The sequence below is a fragment of the Tupaia chinensis genome, unplaced genomic scaffold (assembly GCF_000334495.1).
Source record: "Tupaia chinensis unplaced genomic scaffold, TupChi_1.0 Scaffold000348_1, whole genome shotgun sequence".
Classification (NCBI taxonomy): domain Eukaryota; kingdom Metazoa; phylum Chordata; class Mammalia; order Scandentia; family Tupaiidae; genus Tupaia; species Tupaia belangeri.
Window position 1 is genome coordinate 593,979 of NW_006159842.1, and position 12,313 is coordinate 606,291.

Sequence of the window (12,313 nt, forward strand, 5' to 3'; positions counted from 1 at the left end):
GTAATATCTAATATTGTAGATCCCGCCACTCAGGCCCAGCCCATGTTGCCTCTAATCTCATCCTCCCCTTCTCCCTCCACACCCAGACCCTGTTCTAGGCCCCACTGCTGCCCCGGAGCTCACAGAGGTTGTGCTCAGCCTCATTCTGGTCATTGTGGTTTTTGGCGCTTTTTTTTTTTTTTTTTTTTTTTTTAGGTTTTTGCTATAGGGCGCATGCCAGGAAGATTTTTGCCTTCTTTGAGCAAGAGTCCCTGGTCCTGGGCCAGCAAGTAGTGTAGTGGTTAAAGTGCTGGACTCCCACAGTTCAAGCCCTGGACCTAGTGACTTGACACTCATGCTGGGCGTGCTCCTGTGCATGTCCAAGATGCCGAGAGGAGAATAGAGGAGAAGGGATTGCGGCATGGCCACCCTCTGGGGGGGTGATTTCTCACTTTATCTCTCTGTCTCTCCGGCAAGTGCACGTGCCCTGTGGCAATGTGTAAGCTGCTGTCTGCCGAGTGCCGACCTGTGCCACTGCTGATCTGGGCATGTGTGTCTGGGCACGGGGTGCGTGTTGCTCTTAGTGTGTGCGCGCCAGAGCCTTGAGCTCCTGCGAGTTTTTAAATCCAAGGATGAGTAAGCCGCTCTTCTGAATTGCCACGCTATGCTCCCCAATGCGAGCCTTGGGGTCTCCCTTCGGCACCACATACCCCATGGTGCACGGGATTCCCAGTTCCCCAACATCCGCTCAGCCAGAGCCAACCCTGCTTTAGTGCCTCTCTCCATGATTTAGGGGAAGGCGGGGGTGCCAGAACCCCTGTTATGGGAAGTGGCTTTAACAGTGCCACTCCCAAGGCCCCAGAATGTCTGTTTGACACCTTCTGCTGAGATGCATTGCCAGCTCCTAGCACCCCTCAAACCAGCTTCCTCCTATCTCCCCTCTCTGCCTGAGCACTTTGCCAAATACCTCTTGGCAAGGAAGAAGAGACAGACCCCTCCAACCCTTCTCTAAAGCTGCTTTCTCAGGACGTGTGGGCCCTGAGAGATGTCCCACTGCATTGACTTTAAATGAACAGCTAGCTGATTAGTCTGGATGCTTTAGGGAGGCAAGAACTGAGTGGATGTTGAGACCAGCAGATGGCATAATGGTTATGTCTTTGAACTTCCACATAGTCAACCGCAGTTCAAGTCCCAGACCTGGCAGCTTAAAATTCACACTGGCCATGTGTGCAGGCTCAAAATCCTGAGAGGAGAATGGAGGAGAAGGGATTGCAGCATGGTCATCCTCCCTGGGGGGCAGGGGGAAATTTCTCGCTTTCTGTCTCTGTCTCTCTGGCAAGCGCACACACCCTATAGCAAAAAAAAGATCCAAAAAATAAATAAATAAAAGAATCAAGTAGATGCGGGACCAGAAGTTAGCATAATGGCTATGTCGCTGGACTCCCACGTAGTTGACCATGGTTCAAGTCCCGGACCTGGTGGCTTAAACTCACGCCGGGCGCGTGTGCGTGCGTGCCCAAGATCCCGAGAGGAGAATGGAGAAGAGATTGCAGCATGGCCATCCCCCGTGGGGGGTGATTTCTCGCTTTCTGTCTCTGTCTCTCTGGCAAGCGCACACACCCTATAGCAAAAAAAAGATCCAAAAAATAAATAAATAAAAGAATCAAGTAGATGCCATACAGAGTCTCTGGGTCACACAGGATGGCCACACTTAGGCCCTTCCCTGGCGGAAGGGCAATAGGCTCCAACCAGTGCCCAGGGAGGAAGTGGTGGAGTCCAGCCACCCCCACCTCCATCTCCAGGCCTGCACCTCCCCTCCCTCTGCTGAGCCACTTTACCCTGTGGGGAGACTACTCACCTCCTTCATCTTCTGCTGAATCCCAGTACAAGGGGGTCTTCAAAAATTTCCTGGAAAATGTATGTGCATAGATTATTTTAAAATTTGTATTGTAATAAACTTACATTTTCATTCCATTTTTCCATAGATTTTTTTCCCCCATAGTGTACATGAGCTCACCAGAAACAAAGAGAGGGAAAGTGAGAAGGCACCCTCCCAGGGGGCATGGCCACTCTGTAATCCCTTTTTCTCCATTCTCCTCATGGGATTTTGGGCACACACATACACATCCTTGGTGTATTTTTCAAGCCACTGGGGCTGGGTCTCAAACCACAGTTGGCCATGTGGGAGTCCAGTGATGTAACCATTACGCCATCTGCTGGTCTCCCCACCCTACCACTCTAGCATGTTATTCAAGCCACTGAGTCAGACATTGTGGGATCCTGTACCTGCTGGCCCTCCACAAACTTTTTTTTTTTTGAGAGGGTTTCGCTATAGGGCGCGTACACTCCCCAGACAGACAGAGAGAGACATAGAGACAGAAAGTGAGAAATCACACCCCCCAGCAGGAATGGTCACACGGCAATCCCTCCTCCTCCATTCTCCTCTCGGGATCTTGGGCACGCACGCACACGCACCTGGTGTGAGTTTTAAGCCACCGGGTCCGGGACGCGAACCGCGGTTGACTACATGGGAGTCCAGTGACATAGATAGCCATTACGCTAACTGCTGGTTCTCTTCACAAACTTTTTGAAGTACCATCTTTTTCAATTTTTTAACATTTATTTATTTATCTATTGTGATTTTCAAGCTTCTAGATTTGGGACTCAAACCTCAGTCAGCCATGTAGAAATCCAACACCTCAATCACTACTCTACCTGCTGGTCCCTAAAGTACCATCTTAAGAGCCAGCAGGTGATGTGGTGGTTAAGGTGCTAGACTCCCAGATGGCCGACCATGGTTCAAGTCCTGGACCCAGTGGGTTGCTTTTTCACCTTCCCCCTCTCTCTGGTGAGTGCACGTGCCCTGTAGCAAATTAAAATAATAATATTAATAAATAAATTTATTTTTTAAAAGAGTCAAATAGTTTTATTCCATGATAATATTGGAAATAAATCCTAAATAGGGAAGGAGGGATCTAAGACAGTCACTGATCCTGGGGGGGAGACAGGAATTGCAGGACACAAAGGAGTGTCTGGGTCCCCACTGAGCCCAGAGAGGGGTGACCTGCAGCCTCATAATAGAAAGGCCTGGTCTGGGGCCAGCAGGAGGTGTGGTGGTTAAGGGCACTGGACTCCCATATGGTCGACCACAGTTTGAGTCCCAGACCTGGTGGCTTGCTTTCTCTCTCTCTCTCTCTCTCTCTTGCTCTCTGTCCTTCTCTGGTCAAATTAAAAATAATTGAATAAGTAAGCAAATACAGTTAAATAAAATAATTCTAAAAACAAAACCAAGGCCTGGCCTTCTCTGGGAAGCTGCTTGTGGAGTGATGCACCACCCATCTGATTCGTCCCCCATGAGCTCACCACTCAGTGAGGACACGGACATTCCAGCCTAAGGACTGTAAAAAATGTGCCCACAGAGTAAGAAGGGTGAATGCAACCTCAAGTGAAAGGAACTAGGAAGGGTGTAGGAAGATGGGATTGAGTTGGGCCTTTTTTTTTTTTTTCCTGGTTTTGCCATAGGGTGTGTGCATTCACTAGAGAGAGATAAAGAGATGGGGAGTGATAACTCACCCCCCAGGGGGATGGCCACACACTGAAATGGCCAGTTTTCTCCTCCACTCTCCTTTCAGGATTTTGGGTATGCACACACATGTGTCCAGTGTGTGTTTTGAGCCACCAGATTCGGGACTTGAACCATGCAGTTGGCCATGTGAGACCCAGAACCTTAACCTCCACACCACCTGTTGGCCCCAGACCTCCAAGTACTTCCTTGTATTCCATCGTATGAATGCTGTGATTTTGGCTCACTCCAATCTGCTATTGATGAACATCATCTCAAATGTGACGTTTCTTACAATTGGCTTTGTTATTCAATGTGAAATTGAGAAAAACGATAAGGACAAAAAGAAAAGAAAACCACGAGGGATGCTTATAGGTGATAGGGAACCCACGAAGGACTCTCAGCAGGATGGTGATGTGCAGGGGTGTGTGTGGTGGAAACCCCCTGTCCTCTGAGCAGGAGGTGGGCAGAGTAGAGCGGTGGTGGCGCTGTAGGCTCCTAAGCATCAGGGAAGAAGGGCTGGACAGAGGAGCCCACAGAGGGACGCGGTGAGTGGGGTGGAGGGCTTTGACATTGCTCTAATGGGATCCCAGCCCCTTCTCACAGAGCCACCTGCTCCAGGGACCAGAGGAAAGACCTGGGGCAGGGACTGGTCTGCCCACCCCAGAAGGTGAGTGCATGACCCACAGCTGGGGCCAAGGGAGGGGACATTAAACCCTGTGACAGGTAGCCAGGGCCACCACTCCTTGCTTACAAGGGACCCTCACTCCCCTGAAGGAGGGGCCACAAGAGACCACCCAGAGCCTGGGGACAGGGTACCCCATCCCATCCTCTACCTGGGGGGGAGGAGGGTTCGGAGCCACTTAAGTTGGTTCTAATGGGTTTTGAATTGCCTGGGGAGGGGGTTGATTAGGGGAGGGTGGGAAGAACAGAGCTGGGGACGAGGAGCAGGTGCAGAGGACAGCTGTGAGTGAAAGGTATGAAAACAGGCACCGGGTCTTCCTTTGTGGTTAACTGGTAAACAACCTGAGCAGCGATGGAGAGAGGAGGAGGAGGGCAGGTGGGAGGCGGAGGGAGGGAGCTTCCGGAGCGGAGGTGGGCACGCCCCCTTCTCTGTGAGCAGGCTTCCTCCTCCATGCCGGCCTCCTTGTGATCCCTCACTCTGGCCTCTCTGCTCCCCAGCCCTCCTTGGCCCGGGAAGTTTGCCAGGGATGGGACACGGCAGGGAGCAGCTTCCTGCGCTCACAGCCTAGAGAGGAAGCCCTGGCGGTGGTCTGTGTGGGGGTGGAAGGACTGACTCTGGAGGGAGATAAACGTGGGTTCAAAAAAACCTGATCTCTAGCGAGTGGCATCTAAGACAGGACCATGACACCGAACGTCTGCCGGCTGTGGCAGAAACTGAAAGCCCAGGAATATGAAAAGCCTGAAGAATAACCGTGGATACTGGAGACAGTGTGGGAGGGTGGTGGGCAGTGGGGGGGCGCGGGAGGGAGAGAAGGAGAAAAAAGCAAAACATGTAACAGACACAGAAATGAAAATTATTTGTTGGTGACGTGTATGGGAATATCTCTGACTGGACTCGTATGCGGTGTATTCGTGCTGGGCAAATTCATTTTGCATGCCATAAATACGTACTGTGATTACATGTAAAAAAATAATAATAAATATAAAGGGAAAGGGAATAGGACATGTCTTGAGTTTGCTGTGGGGATTAAACCAGGTAGAAGCTATTACTCCAATTTCCATGATAATGAAGGCAATTAGGGAGAAAAATCCAGAGGAAGCCAGCCAACAGACCGCATCTGCACCAACGCCACCCCTGCCCCACTCCACTGCCCGTCCAGGCGAATCCTAGCTTTTTTTGAAAAAAAAAAAAAAAAAAAAGAACTTTTTTTAAACTTTATGTACTTATATATTTTTGACTAGAGAGGGACAGAGTGAGAGAGAGAAAAAGTGAGAAAGCAAGCCATCAGATCCAGGATTCAAACCATGATCAACCATGTGGGAGTCCAGCACCCCTACCTAACCACCAAACCACCTGCTGGCCCCAAGGATCCTAGCTTTTAGGACCTACTATTGTGTTCAGAATCAGATCAAATGGCTCCTTGTCCCAACCAGACCCATTCCAAAAATCAAAGTCTTAATTCTCGCTGCCCGAGTCCACAGCCTTCCATACCTGAGGACACGATTTCTCTTCCAGGTACACAGCCCTACAGCTTACAAAGCAGGCCCACACCATAAATCTCCTTCCATCTGTGAAGAACTCAGTCTCTTCCACAGATGAAAGACTGAAGTTAAAAAAGACAAAGTTCAAGAAAACACTAAGGAGGAGACCAGCAGGTGGCATGATGGTTAAGGTGCTGGACACTCCCATATGGCCAGCCATGGTTTGAGTCCCAGACCTGGTGATTTGCTTTCTTGCTCTCTCTGGTCAAATTTAAAATAAATGAATAAATAAATAATTTTTTAAAATACACTAAGGGGAACCAGCATATGGCACAATGGTTATGTCACTGGACATAGTTGACCATGGTTTCAGTCCCAGCCCTGGAAGCTTAAAACCCATGCGGAGAGTGTGTGCGTGTGTACCCAAGATCCCGAGAGGAGAATGGAGGAGAAGAGACTGTGGTGTGGCCATCCCCCATGGGGGGGGTGATTTCTCACTTTCTGTCTCTCTCTCTCAGGCAAGCACACATGCCCTATAGCAAAGATCTCTTTAAAAAAATAAACGAAGGAAAACTGGAATTTGGTCATGGGACATATGGGAAGTGGGAGGGGTAAGGAAAATGTACAGGAGATTTAGGGGTCCTCAGTTCCTCACCCTCCTGTCTTCTTGCCCCTCCAGTACAAGGAATTAGCCAACTACAATGACAGCACAGAGACACCCCTGGTGGAATATCATCTCTGCTCCACAGTTGAGGGGGCCCTGCTGACCTCCTTCAAGGCTGTGTTCATGCCCGTGGCCTACAGCCTCATCTTCTTCCTGGGTATGCTGGGCAACATCTTGGTGCTGGTGATCCTGGAACGGCACCGGCAGACTCGCAGCTCCACCGAGACCTTCCTGTTCCACCTGGCGGTGGCCGACCTCCTGCTAGTCTTCATCCTACCCTTCGCTGTGGCCCAGGGCCCTCTGGGCTGGGTCCTGGGGACTTTCCTCTGCAAAATTGTGATTGCTCTGCACAAGATCAACTTCTACTGCAGCAGCCTGCTCCTGGCCTGTATCGCCGTGGACCGCTACCTGGCCATTGTCCACGCCGTGCATGCCTACCGCCACCGCCGCCTCCTCTCCATCCACATCACCTGCGCGACCATCTGGCTGGCCGGCTTCCTTTTTGCCCTGCCAGAGATCCTCTTTGCCAAGGTCAGCCAGCCCCATCTCAATGACTCCCTGCCGCGCTGCACCTTCTCCCAAGAGAACGAGGCCGAAACCAAGGCCTTGTTGGCCTCCCGCTTCCTCTACCACATCGGGGGGTTCCTGCTGCCGATGCTGGTGATGGGCTGGTGCTACGTGGGGGTGGTGCACCGGCTGTGCCAGGCCCAGCGCCGCCCTCAGCGGCAGAAGGCGGTCAGGGTGGCCATCCTGGTGACGAGCATCTTCTTTCTCTGCTGGCTACCCTATCACATCGTCATCTTCCTGGACACCCTGGCGAGGCTGAAGGCTGTGGGCAACACCTGCGAGCTGAATGGCTACCTCCCCGCGGCCATCACTGTGTGCGAGTTCCTGGGCCTGGCCCACTGCTGCCTGAACCCCATGCTCTACACCTTTGCCGGTGTGAAGTTCCGCAGCGACCTGTCTAGGCTTCTGACCAAGCTGGGCTGTGCCGGCCCGGCCTCCTCCATGGTTTGAGTCCCAGACCTGGTGATTTGCTTTCTTTCTCTCTCTGGTCAAATTTAAAATAAATGAATAAATAAATAATTTTTTAAAATACACTAAGGGGAACCAGCATATGGCACAATGGTTATGTCACTGGACATAGTTGACCATGGTTTCAGTCCCAGCCCTGGAAGCTTAAAACCCATGCGGAGAGTGTGTGCGTGTGTACCCAAGATCCCGAGAGGAGAATGGAGGAGAAGAGACTGTGGTGTGGCCATCCCCCATGGGGGGGGTGATTTCTCACTTTCTGTCTCTCTCTCTCAGGCAAGCACACATGCCCTATAGCAAAGATCTCTTTAAAAAAATAAACGAAGGAAAACTGGAATTTGGTCATGGGACATATGGGAAGTGGGAGGGGTAAGGAAAATGTACAGGAGATTTAGGGGTCCTCAGTTCCTCACCCTCCTGTCTTCTTGCCCCTCCAGTACAAGGAATTAGCCAACTACAATGACAGCACAGAGACACCCCTGGTGGAATATCATCTCTGCTCCACAGTTGAGGGGGCCCTGCTGACCTCCTTCAAGGCTGTGTTCATGCCCGTGGCCTACAGCCTCATCTTCTTCCTGGGTATGCTGGGCAACATCTTGGTGCTGGTGATCCTGGAACGGCACCGGCAGACTCGCAGCTCCACCGAGACCTTCCTGTTCCACCTGGCGGTGGCCGACCTCCTGCTAGTCTTCATCCTACCCTTCGCTGTGGCCCAGGGCCCTCTGGGCTGGGTCCTGGGGACTTTCCTCTGCAAAATTGTGATTGCTCTGCACAAGATCAACTTCTACTGCAGCAGCCTGCTCCTGGCCTGTATCGCCGTGGACCGCTACCTGGCCATTGTCCACGCCGTGCATGCCTACCGCCACCGCCGCCTCCTCTCCATCCACATCACCTGCGCGACCATCTGGCTGGCCGGCTTCCTTTTTGCCCTGCCAGAGATCCTCTTTGCCAAGGTCAGCCAGCCCCATCTCAATGACTCCCTGCCGCGCTGCACCTTCTCCCAAGAGAACGAGGCCGAAACCAAGGCCTTGTTGGCCTCCCGCTTCCTCTACCACATCGGGGGGTTCCTGCTGCCGATGCTGGTGATGGGCTGGTGCTACGTGGGGGTGGTGCACCGGCTGTGCCAGGCCCAGCGCCGCCCTCAGCGGCAGAAGGCGGTCAGGGTGGCCATCCTGGTGACGAGCATCTTCTTTCTCTGCTGGCTACCCTATCACATCGTCATCTTCCTGGACACCCTGGCGAGGCTGAAGGCTGTGGGCAACACCTGCGAGCTGAATGGCTACCTCCCCGCGGCCATCACTGTGTGCGAGTTCCTGGGCCTGGCCCACTGCTGCCTGAACCCCATGCTCTACACCTTTGCCGGTGTGAAGTTCCGCAGCGACCTGTCTAGGCTTCTGACCAAGCTGGGCTGTGCCGGCCCGGCCTCCTTGTGCCAGCTCTTCCCCAGCTGGCGCAAGAGCAGTCTCTCCGAGTCAGAGAACGCCACCTCCCTCACCACCTTCTAGGTCACAGCGCCCCCTGTGTTTCTGCAGTGACACTGGAACCCCTTCCTACGGGAGTCTGGATGGCTGCTGAGAGGTCACCTTGGCAGTGTCCTCACAGGGGCAGCTAGATGAGAAAGCCCTTCTTGCCAGACCATCCCTGCCAGCTCCTCTGCTGACCCTGGGGCTAGGCTGGAGCCCAGGCGGGAGAAGCAGCACAGAGACCATGCAAAGGGTGTCTGCATCCTATGGGCTGAGAGGACCCCTCACGCCTTCTCTCATCCTAACTATCCAAGGCTCAGGAAAACAACTCACTCCTGCCCCTCTCAACAGGGAAAGGCACATCCCTCCCAGCATGCACTCTGCCATCATAAGCATGGCCTCCCACCTCTCCTCCCACTCCACCTGCTGAATGAAGCCAGGACAAGCTAAGCGCCAAGGCACGAGTGGAGGTTAAGGCTGAGGAAAGCCAGCTGTGGCTGTCAGCTGTCTGGCCTTCGCACATCTCAGTCCCTAAAATCCTGGCCTGCCAGGCCCCCAACTCTGAAGCTATTTGACTGAGCAGGGAGCTCAGAACAGACGGGTGTTCAGGTAGCCCTGCCGGAAGCAGCTCTGGGTCGCCCCCTGTCGTCAGGAGGTCTGCAGACCGAGGACAGAGGGCAGGCAGAGTCCTAAGGAAGGGCTAATGCCCAGCCAGTGCTGAGCCCACAGAAGAGGAGCCCAACAGAGGAAAAAACGCTACTTCCCCAGCCCCAGAGACAGTCAAATATAAATCAAACCCAGTGCTGCCCAGGTTCGAGATGGAGATGGGACAGAGTTCTCAGGGTGGACAGCAGAGTACGGGGATCTTGTCGGTTTGGAGCACTGACAGTGAAGGAGGTGGATTCATCCCCTCACTGCCCACCTCCCCATAAGCTCCAGGGCTGTGGAAGCGTAGAGAAAGGGTACTTAGCCAAGAGTCAGAATGGAGATGTAGCACCCCCTTTTCCCCCAGGAGTAAGACAGACTAACAGAGCCCTCTGGGAGTCGCTCCCCCTGCTACCACCACCCAGGCAGGGCAGAGTGAGCAGCAGTCCTGGCAGGGAAGTCCCCAGACCCCAGGAAGCCCAGCCTTGCCCCTGAGAGCAGACACTCAGATGGAACCAGAGGAAACTTCTCCATGCTCAGGGCTGGCTTGGGCGGAGGCAGGAGGTGCTGTCAGGCAGTCTGGGCTCTCCCTCCTTCACACCAGCCTCTGATCTGGGGGTGGGGAGTCAAGTCCCCTCCACGTGTCCAGAGCTCATCAGGGTTGCTCGGTCTCACTCCAACCCACAAGCTTCTCTAGGGGTCCCCACTGGGGAAACCACGGCTGTGGACCAGGGGTATCCTTGAAGTGGAACATTGAGGAAGCTCCTGGGACCCCTTTTTTTTGTCTCCCAGTATCCTATAGCTGGGCAGTGGGGGCATCAGACGTAAAAGCAAAAAAGGCAAGAGGATGAATTTTACGTTTTTTCTTTTTAAGAAAAAGGCACCTATAAAACAGGTCAATACAGTACAGGCAGCACAGAGACCCCCGGAACAAGCCTAAAAATTGTTTCAAAATAAAAACCAAGAAGATGTTTACACATATTGTATTTATATATTTATATTTATATATATATATATATTTATATAATGGTACAAAATGGCTGGGGGATGGCCGTGGATGAAGGGGAGGGGGCTGGCCTGTGGTGGTCACCTCGGGAAGCTAGTAGTGGAGAGGAGAGGGGACCGGGAGGGCACTGGGCCCTCTACGGTCTGAGCCCTCTCCCCAGGGCAGGAGCCGCTTAGAGTGGACACTTTGGAGAGAGGGGCAGGGGGCTCATGGGCACAGGACCAGGCCGAGGTAGGGTAGGCCAAGTGCCTGGCAGGATGGAGACAGGTAGGCCCAGGACAGAGGCCCCACCATAGTCCCCTGGGGGTGCTGGGGGCATCAGGAAGCAGCCGGCCCCAGAGGAAGCACTGCGCCTGGCTGCCGGTGGGCCAAGAGGACAGCACCAGACCAGAGAAGTGGAGCGAGTTCCCTTTGTACACAGCTGCCCAAGCAGGCCAGGCAGGCCCTGCGGGTGGGGACAGACCCTGCAGGGGCCCCGGGGACAGAGCCTGCAAGAAGACACCCTGTCTGGAATGGTCCTTGGCCTTGGAGGCAGGCCTTAGCCTGGGAACTGCCTGCCACTTCACAAGGCAGGAAAGGAAGAGAAGATGCTTTTATTCCTGGGGCCAGGAGGGGGGCAGTCCCCAGTATATGGCTTCGGCTCTGACCAGCGGGGTGGGCAGGAGCAGGGGCTGAGGGGAGGCAGTGGCTGAGCCCAGCAGGGCACGGGCAGAGTGGGCAGGCAGAGAGCAGTGGTGGGGTGTCCTGGGCCCCTCCAATACCTTCCGCCTTCCCTGGTCCACCCTCAGGGCAGGAGGCAGGAGACTGGAGGGGAGGCAGACTGCCTGGGCCAAACCCTGTTCTTTCCTTCTTTGGTAAGAAGTGGATGGTGGCCTATTTAGTGTCAGGGCCCTGGGTGGGGGTTGGGGGGAGTGACCTGGACTCAGGGCTACTGCAGCCACCCCTGCCATGGCTCAAAAGTAGCCACTGCCTCTTCCTCCTTTCCTTCATCCCAGAGTGGGGACAAAGGACTTCAAGTTCTGGCTAAGATGTAGCAGCAGGGGACATTCAAACATCCGCAGTAGGAAGCAGGACCCCACATTCCTGGGGTGGGCGAACACCCATGCGAGTGCACACGGGTTTCCCCTCAGTCAGTCACTCGGCAGGGATGGGCTGCTGCCCTGGGGGGCTTACCAGGTGGGAACCTGGGTGGTCTGACCTTTGTTAGGTGTGGGGCATCTCTGTCATCTTACCATCTGGGGAGGGGACAGGAATGGTACCCTTTAGGGACCCAGAGACACTGCAAACAAGGGATGGGTGTGAAGGACTGCAAGTCCCCAGGTCCAGGGGAATGGAGGAGGGCAATAAGTTGAAGAAGGGGGAAGGGTTTCTTTTATCCTTTTTTTTGTGACTTCTATCAAAACACAGAAATACAGCACACACACACACCGGCACGAAAGCGCAGGGCTCTATTTACAGTGGCGGCTGGCACCTGCCCACCTGGCCAGCCGCCTGCACGAGGAGTGGGGGTGGGGGGGTCAGCCACATGGGCAGGGAGAGGACACGAGGCAGAAAAGACAGGAGAAAGGCTAGACGCGGAGACCAAGAGGAGGAGCTGGAGAGATGGAGCGCCGGGAGGCAGTGCAGGAAGGGGTGGAGACCTCTCTCCTTGTTCTCCCCCAAGGATCCTACGGGACTCAAAGCATAGCTGGGGGGTGCGGGGGGTGGGTGCGGAGATGCAAAGACACAGGACAGTAGAGGCTCCATAGAAATGGGGAGGGGTGGGGGGACAGTCCTGGGGACCAAAATGGAATGAA

General features: G+C 53.9%; 2 protein-coding genes across 2 annotated transcripts in view; both read left to right on the top strand.

The window, feature by feature from the left end:
* The window catches only part of LOC102502817 (C-X-C chemokine receptor type 5), a 12,572-nt gene extending 5,184 nt beyond the window's left edge, over positions 1–7,388 (top strand). Inside the window, exon 2 of the mRNA XM_027773373.1 lies at positions 6,387–7,388. Within this exon, the coding sequence (XP_027629174.1) occupies positions 6,387–7,388 (1,002 nt within the window). The remainder of the gene's footprint in view (positions 1–6,386) is intronic.
* A 368-nt stretch (positions 7,389–7,756) lies between these two features.
* On the top strand, positions 7,757–10,490 carry LOC114008483 (C-X-C chemokine receptor type 5-like). Its single transcript, XM_027773374.1, has 2 exons — positions 7,757–7,772; positions 7,809–10,490. The coding sequence occupies exons 1-2, from the start codon at positions 7,757–7,759 to the stop codon at positions 8,906–8,908; spliced, it is 1,116 nt and encodes a 371-aa protein (XP_027629175.1). The 3' UTR covers positions 8,909–10,490.
* Positions 10,491–12,313: the final 1,823 nt, after the last annotated feature.